Raw genomic sequence first — 25,139 nt, 5'->3', positions numbered from 1 at the left:
TCAGGTTTTCACCAGCAGAAGGAGCACTGAGTTTTCACCCTGGGCATGAGCAAATGCCTTTTAGTCATGAAGAGTGAAGCCTGTGTGGTCACTCAGTCCAAAACAAATGGCTTAAGTCATACAGGAATTTTCTTATCTACCCAAATTCCTTGGCTGCTCCTCCATTTCTGGTATTAGATTTTTTTTGAGATTTATATATGCTCTTAGCCACTGTTAGATAGAAAGCCAGACTAAATACATCTTTACTTTGACCCCTCCTGCCTATTCTTGTGCAACAATACAGGAATTGACTGTTATTTGTGGCCATTTTGCCCCCATGGTCTTAGCTCTAAGAAGCAAGAGAATGACTTGGAGGAAGCTGAGCTCTTCCTATTCTAAATAAATCATTTTGATCATGGGAGGGACAGGAACATTGAAGTCATATTTGCGTGGCTACACATTCCAGAGATGGTAAATCTAAATAATTTGAAGTCCCAAATGCATTGTTAAAATCTTAGAAAATCACTTGGTTGCAAAATATTTTCATAATATTCCTTTGTAAGTATGGATGTTTTTATACAATCTGCATTTTTCAAGTGGGATTGTCACTTTGGTATTCTCATTAGCTTTCATTTTTAGTATTTCAAAAGACATGGTTTTTAATCTTCAAGAATGCAGAATTGTAGGTTATGAATCTGTGTTATCTCTAAACTTCTGTTTGCAGCTTGGTTCAGTTTAAACTGAGTTTTGCTGTATTACAAATCCAATAGGAAAAAAAAACCCACTTCAGATGGACCCATGAGAACTGTCATGCTACTGACATTTAATACTAATTTAATATATTGGTGTCCTTCAGTCACATTTCCATGAGACCTTCATGCTCTCAGAAAATAATCTCAACTCTTTCTCATCTTGTCTGCTTTAAATTTGTCAGTTTTAAGAGAAAGCTTAAGTCTTCCAGATAGGCACAGAGTGACAGGACAAGGGGCAGTGATTTTAAACTGCCAGAGGGCAGGGTTAGATTAGAGATAAGGCAGGAATTCTTCCCTGGGAGGGTGTGAGGCCCTGGCACAGGCTGCCCACAGAAGCTGTGGCTGCCCCATCTCTGGAAGTGTCCAAGAGCAGCCTGGATGGGGCTTGGAGCAACCAGTTCTAAAAACATGGCCTAGGAAATAAATTTTAGATTTGGCTTGAGTTTTCCAACCTGTGTGCTGAAATTTTTATATTTCTTTTCTCTTTCATCTTTCCCTTCCTAGTCAGGAGGGTAATACCTAGGGAGATATCCTGGGTAGTGAAGAAAGCCAGGGAAATTTTATGTTCTTTCCACTACATGCTTTGAGTAAAAATTGAAAGTCTCCTGTGTCTTCAGGTCTAAAGTGGCACTTTTCCATCCATTCCTGCTGCTCCCAGGATGTTTGTCCAGAGGGAATAGCTGTAATAGGCTAATTCAGAGCTGAATTCTCTTGAAGTCAGATGTAGGGAACATGTTTAATGAATCTTTAAAAACTTCTTTGGATGTTTCTTGAAGCTGAATGTAATCTTGCTGTGCTTTGACATCAAAAGTGAGGTTTGTAATGTGATTTTAATGCCTGATACCTAGGAGGAAAGCCAAGGAGCTGCACACGTTCAGGCTGTGAGACCCCGAGTTATCTTTGTGAGAAGGAAATCTGAGGAGATGCAACAAGAAGGTAAATCAATGTCAATATGCAGAGTTCTCTCAGTAAAGCACATGGCTTCTAAATATTGTTGCATACTGACATAACAGTGCTGATTTTTAAAATTTTGGTTTTCATTGCTCTACAACATTTCCAGACATTTCTGTATGCAGAGTTTATACAAATGCACAGAGTTATGGCTGTGTGTGTACACAGTTATGTTATTGTTGGGGTGCACTGAAAGGATTGGAAATTCATCCTGGAGAAGAGAAGGTTCCAGGGACACCTTAGAGTCCCTTCCAGTGCTTAAATGGGCTCCAAGAGATCTGGAGAGGGACTTGGGAAAGGCATGGAGTGGCAGAACAGTGGGCAGTGGCTTCACACTGCCAGAGGGCAGAGTTAGATGAAATATTGGGAAGAAATTCTCCCCTGTGAGGCTGCTGGGGCCCTGGCACAGGGTGCCCAGAGAAGCTGTGGCTGCCCCTGGATCCCTGGAAAGGTCCCAGGCCAGGTTGGATGGGGCTTGGAGCAGCCTGGGATGGTGGAAGATGTCCCTGCTGCCCATGGCAAGGGGTGGAACTGGATGAGCTTTAAGTTCCCTTCCAACCCAATGCATTCTGTGATTCTATGAAATGTATCTGTATGGAAGTCATGAGAATCTTGGCAATTAAGTATTTATTTAAATTTGGATTTGACAAGAGCATTGCAATGTGCATTTTCTGTAGTCAACTGAATCTTAATTGCTTTATAGAGTGCTGTTCAGCAAAGGAGATGTTCATAATGTTGTGATAAAGGGAGTGGCTCATAAAATGCTTGATAAAACACAGGAGTGCTGCAGGAGAACTGAAAGATAATGTGAAGTTAAGATCATGCAAATGTGGTAAAAATTACCTATTTTCAGTGTTAAAATGACCAGGTTTGAAATGGGCTTCAAGCTGGTGTGTAACAGATGAAGATTTTCTGTTCTGAAGGACACTAAGTATTATCTCTGCTGTTTTTGGAGGTTGCTTAACAGTGTTTGTAAAGGTGTTCAGGATGATGAAAGAGAGGGAGAGAATATCTTTTGTTTATTGTAGTTCATGTCAGTGTGGAAAGAGCATAGACTGTGCACATGACTGCCATGGGTAATTGTTTTAGCAGATAAGAAGTTTGTGGAGGTGCTGCAGTGAGATGTGTAGCAGTTTTAATCTTACATTCTAAGAACAAGAATCTAAAAACCTGCCTGTCTACAATATATGCAATTATAATTGCTCCACCCTAGCACTGAGAAATTCTTCCTTCAAGCCCTTTTAAAAATAATTCTTTGAACTTCTTCCATTTAATTTTTTTAAAAACATCTCATCGAATTCTGAGGGAATTATTCTGCTTCAAATATTTATAAGTGGTAAGAAAAGCCCCAGGCCAATGTTATTGGTCGTGGGACTTGGAACCTGATTTCAAAACCGTGGTTTGCATATGAAGAAAGTTATGAATAATGTAAAAATTATCTATGGATAATTAGTGGAAAAGCTTCCAGAGCTGAAGTGGCACAATTTAGAGCAGGTCTGTGTTTAGTTGTTTTTACCTCTGCATTTATCTGTAGTGTAAGACAAGAAATTTGGTCATGGTCCAGCTGTGTCTGTGAGCTGAAAATGTGTGACCAGGAGATGGCAGTAGTCAATTTTCTTTGAGAGGAAAAAAAAAAAAAAGAAAAAAAGGATGATTTATATACCAGGATAATTGAAATCTCATTCGAAGTATACATATTTAATAAGCCAATAAAAATCTCAGGGATTAGAGAATGGAAACAACTGTCTGTCACTTTTAACCAGAATGTCTCCTCTCTCTAAGCTTCACCACAGAGACCTTAATCAGGCCAAAAGTTGAGGGTAAAAATTAATAAGAAGCATTTGAAAGAAAAAGGAAAGCTTGCAACATGATAAGTGTACGTGGCTTTAAGCAAATACAACATTTTAAAATTAAGCACATCTGTTACTGTAAGTTCAAAGCACCTTGTTTATAAAAGCTTCATGTCAGATGGTTCTTTCCCTGGGAGAGCAGGGGACAAGGAATGCTTGCCTGGAAATGGAGAAGCATTCTGGAGGCAGGACCATTTAGGTACTTTTTCAGAATTTAAAGGGTGATTGGGTTGGTATTAAGAGTTTAGGAAATCCAAAGCCCTGAGATGAAGTGTGAATTCACAGTGTTTGGAGAAAAGGAAAATTGTTTTGGACTGCAAGCTGGATGTTGAAAAGCCATTTTTTGTATAATTGATAAGTGCATGACAAGATTTGATTCATCTTTCGGTGGCCATAAACATATATACACATTAGAGCTTTCTTTTGTTGTTTAAAAATTTCTGTGGTCTGCAGTGAACATGTGTTTTTACTGAAAGAAAGTTGATTGATGGCTTCTAATGAAAGTTGAAGTTCAGGACTGCTACAATATCATGCCTGAAAGGGTAAAGTCTCCTGAAAAGTTACAACTGAAAATCAAGCCTGGATGTATTATTAATTGAAATGTGTGCCTCCTCTAGACACAGTGGAGACAGTGGTTTGAAAACACAGAGTTGTAGTACATAATATACATGCATATATATTTTTGGCTTTATAATACCCTTTAATCTTTGTAACCATTCTTTCATATATCTTCATGAATTTAATAGGAGAGTAATTGTTGTGGTTGGTGGATGCTCATATTTCCAGGATTTAAGCATTTTCAGGCTTACATTAAAGGGATTCAGAATTTTTAAAATTAAAATGAAAGAACAGGTGGCAATGCTTGAGTGCAGAGCAATTTTAAACTTTAATATGAGCAGCTCAGAGGTAGATGTATCTTCACTTAATTATTTTCCTACAGCACAGACTCTCAAAATGTGACCTAGAGAGCACAACTTGATGATAGTAATTCCTTTTTATCTCCAGCTAGTGAATTATGTTCAGGCAGTGTAAATACATGGGGAAAGGAATATTGGGACACTAAGCAATTGGCTTTGTTGCCACGGAGAGATTGCACAACTACTTGTGGGAGGAGATGATCTGTGCAATAAATGAATAAGATGACAAGAAGCCCTTAAAACAATCTGTATAAAAACAAAAATTCCATAGTCCTTATTCAGTATTGAAAATGGGCTGCTTCTGTGTTAACATTGACATTAGGCTGTACTGAAAGCTGTAATGCTGAAAATATGGCTATAACTAAATACTTCTTTGTCTTTCTTCTTCAGCCAGGAATTGCTCTGAGTTAGGTTTTGGGTTATTTTTTCTTAAAACTCTTGTGGAGTGAGGCAAATCTGTAACAGATGCTTCAAGGAAGGAAGAAGATTAGGATAAGGCTAAAGGTCTTTCTTTTTTTCTTAGAACTGGAACTGTTTTGGTCAAACTCAGTGACTATTCTACTGAAAGCTTACTTCTCCCTTCATATCCTGCTGTTTCTTTTTTTGGCCTGAATTTCACTGAAGGTTTTTAGAAAGACTCTCCACAGCACCCTGGATATAGCAGCCAGTGAAGCAAAGCAGAGCTCTTTCTCCACAGAGCAGGGAGAACCACCACAAGTGAAATAGTTTGTGTAGCCTGTATTGCTCCTTGAATTTGCCTAATTTCTGAGAGAAGATCTTGGAAATCAGAGGAATGAAGTCACTTGGCTGTAATTAAGGCATTTTTCAGGCAACTGCTTCATGTAAGTTTTTTTTCTGGGCTTCTTCAGAATTCTTGTCACAGACTCACATGATGGTGTGGGTTGTAAAGGACCTCAAGGACCATTTAGTTCCATCCCCTGCCATGGACAGGGACACTACCACTAGACCAGCTTGCTCCAGCCTGGCCTTGAACTCTTCCAGGGATGTTTCTGATCTATTTTTCCTCTGGTTTTCCTATCCAGTTACCCCTCTGTGCTATCAGGTGGCTCATTGACATCACTCAGTTAATGTATTTTACATTTGGACAAGTCAGGAAAGGCAAGACTGCATTTCCCACAGAGGCTCTGGCTTTTCTCTAAGTAGTCATTAACTTTTAGGTGCTCCAAGTTGTTTAGAATGCCAGTTCTCAGGGAGGTTTTATTTATTTTGTTTATTCTGCATGTGTCCATAGGAGCTACACAATAGCCCATGCAGTAGAAAACGTGTTAGTGATAAGTGTGCATTCTGAATAATATCCCACATAAAATCCTCAGTAGCCACACTTGAGAGTTTCTGCTGTGAATTCCTCTAAGTAAATATTTAGCTGTGTTACAGTACATTTGGAACAGGAGCTTTTAATTCCTTGGCTTTTGTAAATATTATTTATCTGTTAAAAAGTGTCATTTATATCTGTGGCTGCTTCTTTTCCCACTGAGTTACTTCAGTTATTTTTCAGACAAAATGTTAAACCAGAAGTTGGACTTTCCATAGCTTAAGGCAAAATCTTGTGTGAATTTGTCACTGTGGATGATGATGTGCTGCTGTGGGTGTGTTCTGCTGCTTCAGGTTTGAGTCATGAGGAACCAAACAGCAGGAACTGCTGGAATTTCATGGGACTGTGCACATCTTCGTAGCCATTCCCAAAAAATCTCTTCCAGGGAAATGCCCCTCTGCTCTCATACAGCTGTCATTTTTTTCCTTCACTTACTGGCCCCGAAGGTGTGAAGAATAGTAACCACAAACAGGTGAAGCACAGCTCTAGTTTGTTTTTTGGATTCCTAGAATGTAATTTGATTTTTTGAGGCGCCTAAATAAATTGAAATACAAGTGGTCAGATGGAGAATTTAAAAAAAAAACAAACAAGACAACACAATTTATACTTGAAGCAAACTGTACCAAGCAGGGTCACGTTGCCCTGCAGTCTGAGGGTTTGCTGCTGAGGGCTGTGCTCAGGGAGGAGGGATTCTCCTCTGGAGGCCAGCTCCACACCATGTATTGCCAATCCTTCCTACTTGGCAATTTCCTTCTACTTCTGAGAAGCTGAGAGTTTGTTCTTCTCTTCCTGCAGCCCTCCTTCGGTGTCACAGCTCTCCCTGCTGCAGTGACATTGCTGTGACCTTGTGCTGAGGCTTTTGCCTTGTGCAAAGGCAGGAATTTTCCCTTTTTACCTTCTCTTGGTGCCTGTGTGATGGTGCTTTACACCCATCACAAAATCTGCACACTTTCTGTATCCTCACACCTCCCTCATCTGCTGGGTTTGTGTTTGGGTGATCTCTGGAGGGAACCATTTTGTGCTTTTCATACAGTAAAAAGAATAAACCCTCCCTTTTGAGAAGACCTTTGTGTTTAAATACATTTCTTTTGCTGAATTTCAGGGTGTGTTCCTGTATCGAGCCCCTCCTCTGGTCTGAACACAGCAGCAGGGATTTTCAGTGAAATTCCAGCAGCAGATGGGTTTTTTTGTGCAGAAAGGGAAAGAAAAATGTCTTCAAAGTTATGTGATCACTACTGAAAGCATTATTTCCTATGGAGACTGTGAAATATTTAGTTTTTTTGCTTGTCTTTATTCAGATTTTCTGGGGCTCAAAGGTAAATATTTAAAAATCTCATCTGATTCCCTCTTCAAGCCTAGATTTTAAAGGATTCCAGGTGATCTAATCCAGTGACCTGTGGCATCCCTCTAAGTGTGTTTTATAGATCACAAGTTAAACTTCAGTTAAACTGCTATTTCAGTCATGAATGGGGGCTGTAATGTGAAAATATTGAGGGACCAGTCCCTTTTTCATGCAGATAAGCTGAGAACCTGTGGCACTGCTTCACAAAGCACCCAGTGTACATTTGGGGTTTCAACTTTTTCATGGAATCACAAAATCACAGACAGGTCTGGGTTGGAAAGAACCTTAAAGATCATCCAGTTCCAAACCCCTGCCATGGCAGGGACACCTTCCACTGTCCCAGGCTGCTCCAAGCCCTGTCCAGCCTGGCCTTGGACAATTCCAGGGATCCAGGGGCAGCCACAGCTTCTCTGGGAAATCTGTGCCAGGGCTGCACCACCCATATAATAGAAAGAGTTTCATTCCAATATCTAAGTTAAATCTAGTCTCCTTCAACTTAAGGCCATTCCCCCTTTTCCTATCAATTTTTTATACCCCTTTTACCTCAAAATATCATGTGGTGCCTAGTCCAGGTGCCTGCTGAGCTGCCTACATCACATCAGCCAGACACCAGAAGGTTCAGAGGATTTTCTGTTCTAAAGTATATAATAAAAATGTAAAGGATTTCACATCCAAATTAATTGGAATGTATTTTTTAAAAAAAAGAGTAATAATTGCATTTACTTTTCAAACACTTGTGATGACTTGGAACCAAAGTAGCACTATTGGTAGTTCTGCCACTGCAATTCTCTGTATTTTCCCTTTTTTTTCCCATCTTTTTGCCAGTCAAGGTGGGGTTTTTTACAATTGTTTAATTGTTTGGAGGATTTTGATATTTTGTTTCATTTCAGGGCTTTTGGTAGCTTGTGTCTCTAGTGACCAGGCATATCCTAGGTAGAATACTCCTTAAAGAAAGTGTGCCTCTTGCTGCTGCACATCCACTCTCAGGAATGTACAAGCTGAAAGCTCTAAATTGCTATTTCCACTTTGGCAGCCTACCTTTGATCTCTCACCAGTTCCAGTTTTAGATGTATAAATCCATCTATTGTCAGCCTGTCTGGGGGTGAAGCTCCAATGTGAGGCTTTTCCTTTTGTTGAAGACTCTCATGTGGGGGTGAATCAACTGGAGTTGCTGTGCATTGCAAACAGGGGATGGAATTGATAACAACTATTAAATGCAAGTCTCTGATCTCCTGGACACTACCACACTCCTCTCCAGTCTGTGGAAATGGTTGTGCCAGGACAGCTTTTCTCACAGCCTGTCTGGGGTTTGTAAACATGCTGGGATCTGACTGAAGCAGCTTTGTATTGAGGATTATGATTTGTATGCACTTTTACAAACTTACAGTAATTGCTGTTGCCTTCATTGTAAAGAGCAGAAAATAAACACACACAATAAACCCCTTTAATGGGCACCGATCCCACTGGCACTGATCTTGAGCAACTCTGAATAAAAGCAGATGGTGGCAGGCTGGCTAGGCTGACCTGCTTTCACCTTTCATGCAAACATTGCTTATATAAATGGGGGACACACACAAAAAATTAATGGGCTTGGGCAAGCCACCTAAGGACAGAGACTCCCCATGTACTTAATGCTTACATCAGCCCCAGGGCTGTTTCCAGTTAGTTCTTCTCTGGAGGGAGAAGTTTCTCACAAATTAGTGGTTCCACAGCTCTGAGCCCATGGTTTAACAAGAAATAAGTGATGTGCAACTAGAAAGTAAGCATGTTTAGCTGTTCTGTGGCCTGTGTATTGTGGTGGGTTGTGGAAGAGAATTAGAACAGTCTCTCCTGAAGCTGTTGCTCATTTGTAGACAAATAGTTGAGTCTGAAGTCCCTCTGCACATCATCTGCTGTCATAGTGTTGTGAAGAGGCATTTGATTTTTGTGGTCTTGTACTAGTTTAATTCACATGCCTATTTGTTAGCAGTGATGGTAAAAGAATGTAAATTGGGATTCCTGCTTGTTCCAAAGGATGTGCCCCAGTGTGTCAGTGCTACAAGATGTGGCCAGAGGGCTGGAGCACCTCTTATGTGGAGACAGGCTGGGAGAGCTGGCATTGTTCAGCCTGGAGAAGAGAAGGCTCCAGGGACACCTCACTGTGCCTTCCAGTACCTTAAAGGGCTCATAAAAAAGAGGGAGATGGACTTTTTATAGATGGAGAGTGACAAGACAAGGAGCAATGGTTTAAAACTGAAAAGAGTCAGGTTTAGATGACATGACAGACATGAAGAATAAATTTTTTGCTGTGAGGGTGGGCAGGCCCTGGTACAGGGTACCCACAGAAGCTGTGGCTACCCCATCCCTGGAAGTGTTCCAGACCAGGCTGGACGGGCCCTGGAGCCACCTGGGATAGTGGGAGGTGTCCTTGTCCATGGCAGGAGTTTGGAACTGGATGATCTTTAAAGGTCCCTTCCAACCCAAACCATTTTGTGATTCCGTGATTCAGAGAAACAGCATTCCCTTTCCAGCAGGGCATTTGATTGGAGTTCCTGTGTCCAGAATCTCACACAGATTCCAGCCTACAAAGGCAGTTTTCTGAATAAGGTACATTTCCACTTCTCAGTCACTCTCTGTGTGCAGCCTGATGCATCCATACCAGCTAATCTGAGTCAGGAACCATTCCAGGTCCCAGGCAGACCTGCTGCTGGCTGGCTTAGTTCAGTTGGCACACATCCTAGGATGACCATCCCTACTTGGATTAACAGTTATTTAAGTAGGTCTCTTATCTCCCTTTTTTTCTTTTTATTTTTTTTTTATAAAAGGCATCAGTATCAGAGCAGGAAGTCTTGATGCTTTTGGGTGCTGGCAACACATTGCCTGGATACTGTTTGGTGACAGGTGAAGACAAGGAGTATTGCAAACACATATTTCAACTTGGAGAAACATATATAGCACCGTGATAGGAGAAATGCAGGCTTTATGTCTTCAGCATGTGCTGAGCTGGTTACATTTTTCTGCTTGGTAGGGAAGGCAGATGTTGCCTTTTATAATTCAGTGGCTCGTGCAAGTCTGAGAGCAGCACAACAGAAGGAGCAGCTTCTGCTCTCCCCACTGTGCTGGCTTTGCTGAGCCCTGGGCAGAGGCAGCTGGACTCCCTTCAGCTTTACCTGTTCTTAAATTGCTCTCAATTCAGCTTTTTTAAGCACTACATAAAAGCTGGAAGGAGCCAGCTGTTAGAGTGGGGGGTGGGTAGGAGAGAAATCCCTGGGACATGAGTGTGTATGAGGTGAGTGATGAATAACTCACAGATTCTGACTGTCTGCCCCCAGACCTCTTCTACAAAGCAGACAGAAGCTGTCATTCTCAGACGATAAACTTCTTTTTCTTTTTTAATGCTTTGTAAATTTTTGGCACTGCTAAGGAGAGGCAAGGCACAGCTGTAAAGTTATGATGTGAACCAAAGTGGCCAATAAAGATGGATATTTAGACAATTTGTGTCCACAGTCAAATAGTATTTTAAAAATTCTACTGCTTATTAGATTGTGAAAGGGCTTGACTTACAGGCAGTTTTCATGCTGGTGCCCAGTGTTGTTACTAGGTACTTTGTTTCTTGTTTTTCTGCATGCTTGAGAGTAAATAGACTTCATGCACCAAAGAGAAGCCAGATTTGTCCAGCTCCACCTTCTCACAGTGATACAAAGGATGCCTAAAATTAAATATAAATATAGGGTTCCCAAGCCCACAGGATTAATTTCTTAAGAATAGGAGCCCATGAAATTTTCAAATAATGCAACAGCATGGAGTAAATGTTATCTAGGATGTCTTCCAAGTGAAGAACACTATGTAAATACTGGTAATGCTCCTCTTTGATAACATGCTGATTTTGAGAAATGCAGGCTGCCAAAGTAGCATTCTTGTTAAAAAATGGGGTAAGGACTGGTGAGTGAAGATTAAAGTTGTCATGCATGACCTGTTGCTCAGTGCTGAGGCTGCACATGGGGCTGTGTTTTGTAACTCTGTGGAATAACATTTCCTAACATAAAGCTGGAGTAAAACCCTCTTCATCTTCCATGCAACTGAGTCTGTAAGTGAAGTACAGCAAATCCTCCTCTCTGAAATACCACTTGCAAATGTGCTTTTGGTGACTGCCTTTGCAGGGAACAGTAGTAAATGATGGAGATGGGTTAAACTTTGTCTGTGGACTACTGTGCTCTGGTTTTTATCATAGTGCTGTCATTCAGGAGAGAAAAAAAACCCCTACACCTAGAAAAATGTAATTTAAATTTAGAACCTTTGTATGTCCTTTCGTTCTGCTCTAATCTAAAACTTATGTTTAGCTTTTAAAGAAGGAAGAGCTGGTTTTAAGCACAGTTCTAAACAACCTGAGTGAAAGTTGTTGAGTGTGACACAAAATATGGAGCAGGTCTGTGAAATGCATTTTTTCCCCAGTGCTTTGGCTGTAGGGAAGTAACTGTTTCTCTTTGTGTACAGCATGACTTTGCCTTCCAGTTAACTCTTTCTTTTTTAATGTCATATAGGCATGTATTTTTCATACAAATTAATAAATCATCAACCAGATGCGAACAATGAAAATGTATTTCACCTTTTCTAGGTCTGGTAGAATTATGTTTATATTTTGGCTCAAAATTAGCCAGTCAAGGCGTCTTAGACCTATTGGATTATCTGCTGCTCTCCATCCTAACTCAGGTAGTTAAAGTAATAATGTCAGGATTGCATATCATGACCTTGTTTTTAGGCATTGTACATATTGCAAGAGTTAGGCAGAGCTGTGTTTGTTTAAAGACATAAAACAGCTGCAGTGTCTGTCCTTGTCAGGCCATTGTATCTTCAGGATAAATAAAAAGCACGGAATTTGTTGCAAATTGCTTCATTTCTGACTTTTTTTTTAGTGTGTTTTTATTATCCTGAAACCATAATTACAGATCTTGAGAAAATTGTTTCATTTACTTAACGGCTGCCACTGTTATATAAATCAGAGTTATAAATGGGGAATATTTACAAGTTTGAGTTGCAGTGGAAATGCACGAGTGACTTCTCAGAAGCGTTTGTTGCTTATTTCAGTAATTGGACCCGCTCCTAGACCCAGCCAGGCAGGGAGATTACACAGGGAATGCTTGTTGCTGAAGATGAAGCTTCCTTCCTGATTAAAAAGCAAAAAAAAAAAAAAAAAGAGAAAGGGGGGAGCAGTTTCCTGTTGGAATCCTCACTTTGAGGGAGCCTGGGCAGCCGTGCCTCCCCCTGCTCCAGCTGCCCTTTGTGTGCAGGAGCTCTCTGACAGACCATGTCCAAAACCCTTTTTATAGCAGCAATTGGGGTTTGCCTCTGCAGGCAGACCTGGGGTTTTAAGAGGTTTTTGCTCCTCTCTCATCTGCTTTTAATGCAGGACTATGAGTGCCAGTATCTCTGAGGTTTTAAGGCTTGATAAATAAAGGCTGTTCTGTTCCTGAGGTTCATCATTTTCTGGTAACGACCTAACAGAGGGACTCAACCCAAAATTTCAGCTGCACGTAGAAAATGTGGTCTGACCTCGATATATATGATGTGAAAAATGAATAACAGCAGCACTGCAGGCAAAGTCTTCTCTTGCTATAATGTGACAGCCCAGCCCTGCAGCGGAGGGTTCAAGAATTTGGCTGCACTTTTGGAAATCAGCCCTGTGGTTCTGCTGGGGAGATGTTTTAGCTCAGAGAGAGCACAGCACACAATGGCTTTGTTGGCTCAGTGCTTATGGTAGGACACTGGAGTAAAACCTGTTTTTTCTACCTGCAGTACGTGGTGGTTTGGTTTTTTTGGCCTTTTTTTGAAGTGAAGCCATGCTCAAAGGCTGGAGAGCAGCTGAAGGCTAGAACCACTTAAGGGGATGATTAGGGCCTCTGAATCTCTAATTCATTAATTCAGAGAGGGTTTTTTTCACTTTCTTAAAGGACAAACTCCCTCTGTCATTCCAGAGTCAGCCTGTTAAATGAGAGCCATATATTCAGAGTGGATTTAGATCAGATATTAGGGGAGAAAAAATCTTCCCTGTGACAATGCTGAGGCCCTGGCAAAGGGTGCTCAGAGAAGCTGTGGCTGCCCCATCCCTGGCAGTGTCCCAGGCCAGGTTGGACATTGGGGCTTGGAGCAACCTGGGATGGTGGAAGGTGTCCCTGCCCATGGCAGGAGGTTGGAACAAGATGGTTTTTTTAGGTTTCTTCCACCCCAAACCATTCTGTGATTTCATGAGGTGTGGGACACTGCTTTACAAGATACCCAGGGCATCTCAAAGCCCAGGACATCTTCATGTCCAGGTCCTCGCTTGGATTTCCAGGTGTGGCTTCCTTGGTGCCATCCAAGCTCTCACACTCGTGTGGAGCTCCAGAGTGCAGGGTCTGCCAGAGGGAATAGTCTGAAGTATATGAAAAGAAAGTTCAGATGTTTTCAGTCTGAGAGTGAAATTGCAGAGGGCCCTTAGAGGTCTGAGTTATTGTGCAATCTCTGTAAGTAATTTGTAATCAAAATACCTTTGCACATGTCACTTTCATATTTCCTGTAATAAAACAGCAAGAGCAATTAAGATTTTGGACCATAATCTTCTACAAGCTTCTAAAAATGAGTGGGCTGGGGATTTTTAGAGTTATGGCTGAAATAGGCAGTTTTTAAATTTTTGATTGCTTCAAAAAAGGTTTGGTAATAGCTATTTTAATAGATTTTTTAACTGTAGCCTGACAAAACTCTTATGTGGAAACATAATTGATCTGAAGTTTGCTTAAAAAACCTAAGTAAGAAACCAGAAGAACTCTTCATAAAACTGGAGGACATCTGTACTTTGGTAACCCAGCATGTGACCTATTGGGCTTTATGCATTTCAATTCAAAAAGAATCAGTAAATATATTGCCATATGCATGCAAATATGTTTAATAACCCTCTGTGTATCTGTAATGTTGTTCTGCCACAGTTCAGAAAGTTGTCTGTGGTCTTGGCATTCCTCAGGAAACATTAGATTAATATAGCTGCCTTTGTCATAGATCTTTTTTTCGTGTTTAAGTAGGTGTGTGAAGGCTGGTGCTACATAAATGAATTACACGGAAGACTTTGGAGGAAGAAGGGGCTTGTAAACGAGACTGAAATTAATGAATATGAGAATTAGAAATCAAAACTTTATGTTTAGTCTGAGGAGAAACAATTCCTTAAACCCTAACCACATGGCTGTTTCTTGTTTGCATCAACTCTGGTTGACTGTTATTGTCTTCTGTTAATTCTCTGGGGCAGTGGCCTGACTTTGTTGAATGAGCCAATTGTTTTCCTTTGTGTTGCCCATGAAGTGAGTCCCCATCTGGTTTGTATCAGACTGTTTTCACAGCCAACAACTGCTGCCTTTTCTATATCCTGACACTTAAGGGCCCCATGCTATCAAAGCATTGCTGTGATAGCCTGTCTGGCTGGGCCCATACAGCTGTGCCTTGCAGCTTGAAGCCATTACCCAAGTAATGGTAACTTAGAACTTGAACTGGCTCTTATTCCCATTGGTGTCGTGTGTACAGTGAACAGAATACATTTTTGTTGAACTCTGTGTTCCAGAAAAAAAAAGAAAAATTTCTTGTGTGAGTTTATGCAATTGGTTCCTTTTTATTTTCCAGCAGCTTCCTGTATCTACAGGCAATTTTGTGTTCTTCTGAAATTAATGAACACAAGAAAATCAGTATTTAGTTAAGGAACTGTTGTTATTACTTTTATGGTACATTAAAGCTCAATAAATGAAAATTAAACAAGCAAATGATTCTTAATGGGGATTTTTCTTATCAGATTTAGAATAGGTTTCCAGGAAACTTTCTGTGCGTGATATATGTAGGTTGTGTGAATAAAGCTACACCTTGGATACTCCACTACTCCCTTTCCAAGTAGCTCTCTAAAAATGCAGAGCAATGCACAATGAGTCTGCATTAACCTGTTTGCTTCTCATCTGAAGGATTAGGGAATGATTGGAGAACTCTGTAATGGTAGAGTTAAAACTACATTGCAGTTTGCATTGCAGAATTAGTGAGAGAGCTCCAGGCATGATCCAGACCCTTTCCAGGCTTCCAACGATGTAGGAGACAGTCCTGTTGCAAGAGATTTTGCAACACGTGTCTTCTCTGCCTCCAAGGTTTAAAAAACCCCCAATATTGCATTAAATAACAGTGACACTTAAATGTTGTGTTTAAAGAAAGATGATCTTTAAGCCTTTGTTCTCTCCTGCTCTTGTGTAGGCAGCATAATGCTCAGTGACAGAGTAATGACAAGGGAAAACATATTCCCCAACTCGGAGATGTATTGAATTTTAAGTATATTCTAGACTGAGTTCTTCCCTGATATTGAAGAGGCAGAAAGAAAGAAAATAATGGATAATGTTTCTTAAAATTCTGGTCTTATTGTAGCATGTGAGGGAAATTGCCAGAAAACAGATTGCTTTATCTGATACTTGCAGAGAAAGTGTTCCTGAACTTGGGAGTGTGTCGTGTGTGTATAATGTGAATGAATCTGCTTCAGGTAACATATTGGGAGCCATTAAATTCCATGAGGCACACAAGATAAGACTTCCTTTGCCATTGTGCTTTTCCTGCTGGCACACACTGGGTGTCATCATGTCACGTCAGGATTCTGCTGAGTAATTGAGCCTGTGCCATTGTCAGGTGTGTGGAGGGTTTGCAAAAGCCACTTTCCTGAGGAGCTTTGTGTAATTGCTGTTCCTATAACAGCAATTCCTGAATTCAGGTGTGTGCTCTCTAATGATGCACACAGCCAGGTGTCTGTGTCCTTTAGAGGACTTTTCCAGTCTCAGTGGTTGGAGATTCCCAGTTGTGTCCATCACCAGGCAGAGCCCACACTCTGCTCCCACAGACACAGACTGGATTTCCATGCATGCTCCTCTGCAGTGCAGATCTCCCTGTATTTTGGCCAGGGCCAGGGATATTTAAACCCAGAGACCTGATAAATGATCTTCCCTCAGATGCCAGGAAGCTCTGTTAATCCTGCTCATGGCCTGTTGGTTTCTCTGGGTCTGGGTTGAAGGCACTCGAGATGGTAGTTTCATGTTTGGACCCAGGTGTTTATTATTTCTTATCAGTAAAACAGTCTCACTACTGTGAGTTCTGCAGCTTTCCATTAGAAGGCACAAAATGGCCAACAATCTCCTGTTACAAGGTCTTTTAAGACTAAACTGTCCAATTAAGAACTGACACCTGGATTATTTTCCCTTTTAACCCAATAATTGATCCCACAGAGCTGCAATGCAGACTTTTCTGCCCAATTACAAAATGCCACCCAAACCCCTGAAGAAGAAGGAAGAAGAAGCATGAAGAAGAAACCCAGGACAACACCCTGTGCCCTCCATCTTGCTTCCATCCACAACACACTAAAAATCCCAAAACCTCAATTTCTCACCAAGTGATCCACCTGCACTACTCTCTATAACCTATTTCACACTTTGTGGATTCCAGTCTTGAAGTCTAGGAAACTTTCTCCATGAATGAGGGGCAAAGTCAGGGTTCTCCTGGGGTTCAGGGCACTCCAGAGGAGGCAGAGAAATATTCCCAATGCCCTGGGTTTCCACAATGGTCCAAAGCACTGAGGGAGGGTCTGGATGCTCACCAGGTTTGGCACCAACAGCTTGAGTTGGGAGGAGCTGCAGAGCTTCCTGAAGGAAATTGATGCAGCCAGCATCCCAAATTTCAATTTGTGTGCATGTGGCTGCAGCTTCAGGGCAAAAAGCACCTGCCCAAATGAAAACCTGATGGAAAAGGGTCTGTTCAAGGCCCTGCTTGACAGCAGCTCCAAGGGTTGTGCAGAGCAGCTCCTGACAAGAGTTGTTGGTGTTTCTGGTGCTGCTGGGAGCTGTTCACTGGCACAGAATCCTTTGAGAGGCACAGTGCTGGTGGGAGCTGCCTGCAGTCCTCCCTGTGTTTTGTACCACTTAGCACAGATGGTGGGGGATGATACTAAAATCACTGATGTGTCTAAGAGAGAGTAGAGAAGGTGGTGCACTGTGCTTAATGTGCAGTGTAAATGTAGAGCAATACATTTCTCCAGCTCATTTATTCTGCTGCTTTACAGCTCAGATTCACCCAAGTATTGCAAAGAAATTTTAGTTTTACTCTTTCCCCTGTAACAGGCCAAGGTGGGGTTTTTTTTGTATCTTTTTGCTCAGATTCACCCAAGTATTGCAAAGAAATTTTAGTTTTACTCTTTCCCCTGTAACAGGCCGAGGTGGGGGTTTTTTTGTATCTTTTTTGCCTTTTTTTTGGTTTTGTTTTGTTTTGGGGTTTTTGTTGTTGTTTGTTTATGGGGATTATAAGGAGGAATGCTTATCTCTATTGCACAAAACTTAGTCATTTTAGATTTTAACAAACTTTAAAATAGCACAAGATAAAATCATATATTTACTCCCAGACCTTTCCAAGTTTCTGGTCCCAGGCATTAGATTGTGAAGGCAGAGTTACTTGTCATCACACTGAGTGCTCATTTCAAGAGCAGATCAAAACAGGGTCTGGACACTGACAGGACCAGAGGAAATGTCTCAAGTTGCAGCAAGGGAGGTTCAGATTGGATATTAAGAAAAATTTCTGCACTAAAGGGTGGTCAGATATTGGAGCAGGCTGCCCAGGGGAAGGTTGGAATCACCATCCCTGAAAATGTTGAAAAAATGTGTTGGATGTGGTACTTGGGAAAAAGGTTTAGGGGTGAACATGGTGGGTTAATGGTTGGTCTTGATGATATTAGAAATGTTTTCTAACCTAAATGATTTTGTGCTTCTATAACAGTGAGCTCCCAGATCTTCCAGTAAAGACATTTAATGTTTTCCTTGTCTGAACATGCGCTTGCTTATTCAGTCCTCTTTCTGAGCTAACAGAAAAGTTTTTTGCCTCTCTAAGCTTCCTAGAAATGCTCATTCCTACCCATTTTCAAAGGTTATTGATACCCACAAATGGTAAGACCTGTAGTGGCCACCCTCTGCAGCTAAACAAAAGGCTGGAAAATATGTATTTTTATAAGTTTACTTGTCCATGTACTAGAAATGTGCATGGAGATGTTCTGGAATTTATTAGACTGACCATTGGAAAATGCAAACTCTGTAGGGCTGGCTTTTGTTCTGTCTTGTTTTGTTTTGTTCCTGGGGAAAATGTTCATAATTTTCTTTTGAAAAGGTGTAATTACAAAAATTTTGGGTAATTGTGCTGTAGGTACAAGCATTTTTAATATGCCAGATCATGGTAATGGTAGTGCAGTAAAGGGAGTCTTGGCAAACTGTTTCCAGATGGGGAATCCCATGACTTTGTTAGTGAAAATCATCAAAACAAATCACAGGATCATGTGAGTATTTGAGTATTCAGAGTAGAGGAATAAAGTATTCAGAGTAGAGAAATAAAGCCATTTTGCTTGTGGTCATCTAGAAAAACACTTATTTGAAGTTCTTTATACTGAGTATACCTTATTTAATTTTTTGTTATAATAATGAAATTAAGTGACTGCATTATATGTGAGGAGTGACTTGCAATGAGAAAATTCTGCCCTGCAGCACTGCCCTTCAGGCAGAAAGCTTTCTCTTTTCTTTCTGATACCTATTCCCTGACTTCCAGTCAAATCTGGGTGCAGATTGCAGCCATGGGATAAAACCTCTTTTTGAGGGAGAGCTCATCGAGGTCTCTCACTGAACTTTTTAGTGGTAGAAGTAGTTTGTGACTTCTTACAGGGGTTTACTTGTCCTTTGAGATTCCTCAGGATTTTTCTGGATATTTGGTGTCTGGGGATCTGGCAGGGCTGGACAGTTTGGAATTGTCCAATTCCATCCCCCTGTCATGGGCAGGGACAGCTTCCACCACCCCCCCAAGATCCAGCCTGGCCTTGGGCACTCCAAAGGATGGAGCTTCCACAGCCTCACAGGGACACCCCAGAGCTAATTTTAGCTGGGAACTGGGAGGATGTTAATTTTCAGATCTTAATTGATGGTGAAACATCACTTGACTTTGGTCGCTCAACTTTAATTATTAATGTAAAAATATTTTTAAATTGTTTTTCAATAGAAGGAGGCCGTGTAACTTCTAAGAATTAAAAAGAGCTTTGATTTTTATTTCTTTTCCTTGCCACTCCCCAAGAAGGCTGTGAATGCTGTTAAGTCTGGCACTGTGGCACGATGCAGATAAGCTGGAGGCAGTATTGCTGCAATTAATATCATTAAGATACAAGGTCTCAGTGGAGCCAGTCCTACTGCTGGGTTTGCCCTGACTGACTCTGCATCCTAAGGGAATTCAGCAGAACTTTATCTTAGAATTAAGTGTGAATTCCCACGATTGATCCCCAAGCTCCTTTTTCTTTTTTTTTAGCTTCTTTATTTTGTTTCAGATACAGACATTAAATTGTCTTTTTGAGCCCCAAACATGAAGGTGTGAATAACAGAGCCAAATATATTATAGAAATATGCTTTTTAAATTACCTTCCTTGTCCACTTGCTGGTTAGATGTTGCATAAAATTAGAAAAAAAATGGTATGTAGGTGATATTTTGTTTTACTGAGTAAGTAAAATATTAATTACACCATTAGATCTGCAGATTTTTAATTATCACTTGTCAGATTCTCCAGATTCCACCAGTTGTTTACCTAGGTTATCTCTTGTAGGTTTAGGGATTACTCCTCCCCTGGCCCTTGCACATTATACACCTTTTCCTGGTGGTTTTTCAAAGACTCTGGACCAGTAAGGAGCCAACTCTGTCTCCCTTTTTTTATTTTGAAATAAAAGCTGCAGTTCAGTATTTGCCACAGAGCCTCATCTGAGTTTTCCTCAGGAAAATGGTTGCAGCCTAGAGAGAGCAGTGCTTAAATGTTAAACTATTTGTTCTGAGCCAATTGCACATCCAAAAATCACAGCCATCTGTATGGAAAAATCAAATTCACTTCTTCGTAGTATTAATAATTATTGTAGTTATTTGGAAAGATCATTACACGTGTTTTGGAAGGGATTTGGTGGGAAACAGCAGCAAGAGATGTGGCCAGAGAGTGAATTTGTTAAGCAGTGAGAGGTTCTACAGAGCAAAAGATGCCAGATCTAAAGGAGCAGAGTAGATTTTAGGCACCAAAAGGAAATATTTATTTAGTAAACTGTGCAATCTCATTTCTAGATGTTTTTGGAGCTGCTTTCTGTCTGCCCTTCCCTGCTGGTCTCTATGTTAGGATTTTGAAAAATCTGGTTCTAGTTTATTTAATGTATTTCTAGTTTTTGTTCTGTTTAGTGTTGCTGTTGGTGGGAATATAGAGTGTTTTGGAAAAACCACTGAACCTTGAACTCCAACTTGTGAGGAGGAGAAAACCATTTTCAAATAATCTGCTTTGAAATATTTGTTAGCTGCTGAGCCTGGCTCCACCCTCCTTTACTGGCTGGGGAATCTGCATTTATTTTCTTTTTGGAAATATTTACAGCTGGGCTATACATTGGGGTTACACAAACAAACAGCAAAAGCACAGTGTGTGTATACACGTGTTTATTTTCTGTGTGCTTGTGTGCAGGGTTTTTCTAAGTACATGACACCAAGGGGAAGGTGGAATTTGCCAAGTTTAGGTCAGAACTTGAACTGAACTCATATTATATAGTTTTCTGTCTCCACTGGTGTCTGTGGCCCACTTATGGAAGTTTATGAGTTGGCTGCAGCCTTTGAGAATGAAACCATGTTTTTTCAGCTCCAGCAGTAGACTCGTGCTTTTAAATCCAGACATTTTTGGCTCAAGTCCCCCAGATGTCTGTCCATTTCTGTAAAACAGCTCAAGTGTTTTAATTGTAAATGTACCCTTTTCATGTAACTCAGCCCTAGAAATTTGGCCTTGTTTTGCCTGGAATCTTTTCTGTTTGTCATGAAGCAGCTAAGCTGGGGCAGTCTGGGCTGGGGTTAAAAAAGAGAGCTGCAGCCTTTGCAGGACATCTTGTTTTTGTTTCTGTCCCAGTGGAAGGCAGAGCTCTCACCTGCTGCCAGGTAAACGTTTGGCAAAGCATTCACACAACAACAAGAGAGTCCCTGCCCTAAAAAGCACATTTTGGCAGAGCTGAGAAAGGCCAACTTCTCCACAATAACCTAAACAAGCCCATGGATTCAAGGTGACAAGAACAAGGAAAGTTCTGGAGGAGGAGCTCTCATTGCTGATAAATGAAGAATAATTTGCCAAAAAATTTGAATTATTTGAGTACCTGTTGATGGTCCTGCTTATTCTTGAAAAGATTGTATTCATTTAGTTCTATAAACTGCCCACTTTCAACTTTATAAGCCATTGAATCCAGAAACATTCAATAGCCAGTATGCACAATACAGCTAAATATCATTATAATTAGTAGCGTGATTGACATTGCAGTGTAATTTCTTTTTTCAGCTCAGCCTTCAGAATTAGTTACATCAAAATATGAATGTTTCTTATCAGTATGTGTTAGCTCAGCAAGCCTGGAATAATTTTAGTTTTGCCAAAAATGCCACTGTTGGGTTGTTGTGCTTGGTAACTCACTTGTATTACCACACATGAAAGTGAGTGAATTTCAATGTGGTACCACACAAACCCATGGGGACATGGCCAGGACACATTTTGGCCCAAAATGGACCTCACAGGATTGCTTGCAGGTAAAGGGAACAGAGAGGAGAGGCTGAGAGGAGAAAAGAGAGGAACAGATAAGAGGGGAGAATTGAGGTGCAGATAAGAGAGGCTGAGGGCTGGGCATGTTCAGCCTGGAGAAAACTCCAGGGAGACCTTAAAGGTTCAGCCAGTGTCTAAAGGGGCTCCAGGAGAGCTGGAGAGGGACTTTGGACAAGGGATGGAGTGACAGGACAGGGGACAATGGCTTCAAACTGACAGAGGGCAGGGTTAAGTGAGATCTTAGAAAAAATTCTTCCCTGTGAGGGTGGTGAGGCCCTGGCACAGGGTGCCCAGAGAAGCTGTGGCTGCCCCATCCATGCAAATGTTCCAGGACAGGCTGAATGGAGCTTGGAGCAACCTGGCATAGTGGAAGGTTCCCTGCCCATGGCAGGGGGTGGAACTGGGTGGTCTTGAAGGCCCCTTCCAACCCAAACCATTCTGTGGCTCTGTAAAATGTTCCTACTGCCAGTGGTTCTGTTACCTTTGAGCCTGTAGACATTCCTTCTACTTTGCTTTAGCCATTAGTGTAAAGAATTTCTGACAACTCTCTTTCCCTTCTGATGGTCTTTGTAACTGTATGCCAGATGTAAACCTTTTTATGTAGGGAAAAAGCAAAATGGGGGAATGACAGAAAGAAAAAAAGGCCCCTTCAATGAAGATTTTAAGATGCTGAGTTAGATCTGCAGGTGCTGTGCTATCCCAGTGCTCAGAGCACTTGAGCTAATGCCATCTGGAGGAAGTTATTTGTTGGGACAGGACAGTGTTTGAGACTTTGAAGTCAGGAATAAACAAAGAAAAAGCAGCTGGAATCTGGCAGAAGAAGAAACAAGCCATTCCTATCAGCCCCTGCTATTAAAGGAATGAGAGCACTGCATTGGAGTTGTTTTTACAATCCTGGGAGTTTATTCTTGCTCTTGAAGGGAGCTGCTTCAGTTGGGGAATAGAAGGAGGATTGTTTTGAAATTTTAGGAAGCAATAGGTAGGTAATTACAGTAATTATGGTTCTGGTTTTATACTGAAAAATATCCTGGGTCCTTATCCTTCAAACCCTCCCTATTTATTGTCTTGATGGGGAGAGATGATTTACAAGAGCATGGACTGACAGGGCAAGGGGGAATGGCTTCAAAATTCAAGAGAGTAGGTTTAGATTACATATTGGAAAAAAATTCTGGACTGTGAGGGTGGGGGGACACTGGCACAGGGTGCCCAGAGCAGCTGTGGCTGCTCCATCCCTGGCAGTGTTCCAGGCCAGGCTGGACATTGAGGCTTGGAGGAACCTGGGATAGTGGAAGGTGTCCCTGCCCTTGGCAGGGGTTGGAACTGGGTGATCTTTATGATCCCTTCCAACCCAAACCATTTTTGTAATTCCATTATTACAATTTCACTTACAAGATATGGCTCTCTTTCATCCCCAGATAGATTTAAAATAGTTTTATTTCATATATGGACACCCAGTCAGAGGAGTTAAAGCACATGGTTTTCATTTGGCTTAAAAGTCAGACTTGTTTAGTCTTTTTATTTTGCCAAATAGAAAAATTCAAAAAGAAAGATTTTAAACATTTTTCTTTGTTCTTACTGATACTATATGGTGTGAGTAACCAAACCTCCCTTCAGTGTGGTTAATTCCTTTTTCCTTTGGCACACATTCATGACACCCTTTGTATATGGCATATTCTGAGTGTGACAGTACCTCTTAGAGAAAAACTCCCTTCACAGGTCACTGGATGGTTGACACACCATTAATTTTTATGCTTCTGTTAAACAAAGGTCTGGAAATTAAGGACTGTACATGAATTTGTTAGAGAGTGCCAAGAACAGGAAAAATCTCTGATCTGAAATGTGACCTTTTCCATCAGCAGGTCACCAAGATGTTTTCAGTCACTGATGAGTTTCTACCAGCCAAGGACTCTCATACCAAAAGTGTCAGTTTTCACAGTTCATAGGAATTTATTCTATTAGATGGTCACCATGAATTTGGAAAACTGGAGGTCACCTAAGGTCACATGCTCAATTTATTGGATTTTAACAAGAAAAGTTTTTACAAATACACCTAACTACATGATTACGAAATTGTACTGAGTACTCCCAGAGCCTCTAAAAAAGGGGAGGAAAGCCATGAAGATTACCTGCCTGCTTGCCCTTTTGTGCTTTGTAAAGGAAAAAAAAATAATTTCCATTTTTATGGTGTATCAAAAGATTTTAACCATTCTGGTAAGGAACTCAGTGTTGAAGAGGAAACCATCTTAATATTGGTTATGAGCTGCTCTCTGATGAGGGCAAAACATAAAATGGAATATCACATTATTAAAGAAGGAGCAGACCAGGGGCTATACAAGGATTTAAACCAGTCTGCCTCTATTTGTGTCTTTATTCCCAAACCCCTCCCTGGATGTGTATATAAAGTGTTTTATGCACTGGGTGTGCACGAGGTTACACTCAGCAAAAGGTAATAATGATAAAACACATGTGAGAGTAACTTGGTAGTTGTATTTTTGGGGCCAGTGCAGAGTTTCAGGGCTAGCTGCTTTCTATCCTGGGAAGTTACAGTCATGGAGCAGAATCTCCCATTTAGCTGAAATATGATATCCACAGTTTTTTCACAGTTAAAATGCTGAAAATCCACGTTCTGTACTTTCTGTGTGAATTTAACAAAGTCAGAGACTTCAGATTTCTGCCTTTAGAAAAGGGCAGTGTTGACTTTGAGTATTTTTAAGTTAAAGATATTTTTATAGCTCAGGGACTGGTAAATTTTCTGTTGAGCAAGTAGATGGAATTACTATTTTTATTTTTTTCTGTCTTTTAGCACTTTATAAGTATTGTAAAATTGGTCTGTAGTATATCTGTAAAATATATTAGAGTATGTGTTAGAGGAATGCAGACTAATATGATACTTTCTTTTAGCACTCCCAGAATCAAAGACTTGAGAGGTTCCGACAGAGCCTTGGGATAAGGGAATATTACTTTCTTTTTTCCTTTCATTTTTTCTTTTTTCCTTTTTTTCTCCTTTTTTTAACAAACCTGAAAACAGCTGTTGAAACAATGACATCATGGAATGTGACATGACTGTGGAAATTATTAAGAAAGTCAAGCTTTGAAAGCATCAAACTACATCTAGTGTTGGAGAGGGGTTTAGTAGAGGGTGATTTGCCAGGTTTCCTTGGGCATTGCACAGTCACATCCTCACTGTGTCATGTCCATGTTTGACCAAACAAACCCTTGGCTTTTCTTCTCAGCAGCCTTTTTGTATCACACAAACACACCTGCAGACTGGAATCCCAAAATCCCAGAACGGTTTGGGTTGGAAGGGACTTTAAAGCTCGTCTCATTCCAACCCCCTGCCATGGCAGGGACACCTTCCACCATCCCAGGCTGCTCCAAGACCTATCCAGGCT

General features: G+C 40.9%; 1 protein-coding gene across 7 annotated transcripts in view; it reads left to right on the top strand.

The window, feature by feature from the left end:
- Nucleotides 1–25,139, top strand: part of KIAA0586 (KIAA0586 ortholog) — an 88,560-nt gene that overhangs the window by 41,891 nt on the left and 21,530 nt on the right. For all 7 annotated transcript variants that reach the window (XR_005627851.1, XM_039712816.1, XM_039712818.1 and 4 more), the window contains one exon: nt 1,580–1,667. Coding sequence is in view for 6 of the 7 variants with exons in the window: in XM_039712816.1 (XP_039568750.1) it covers nt 1,580–1,667 (88 nt within the window). In the remaining variant the exon portion in view is untranslated. The remainder of the gene's footprint in view (nt 1–1,579; nt 1,668–25,139) is intronic.

Source organism: Passer montanus, unplaced genomic scaffold (genome assembly GCF_014805655.1).
Source record: "Passer montanus isolate IOZ18808 unplaced genomic scaffold, ASM1480565v1 scaffold27, whole genome shotgun sequence".
Classification (NCBI taxonomy): Eukaryota; Metazoa; Chordata; class Aves; order Passeriformes; family Passeridae; genus Passer; species Passer montanus.
The sequence above is the reverse complement of the archived record's forward strand: the minus strand, read 5'-3'. Positions and strand labels throughout refer to the sequence as shown.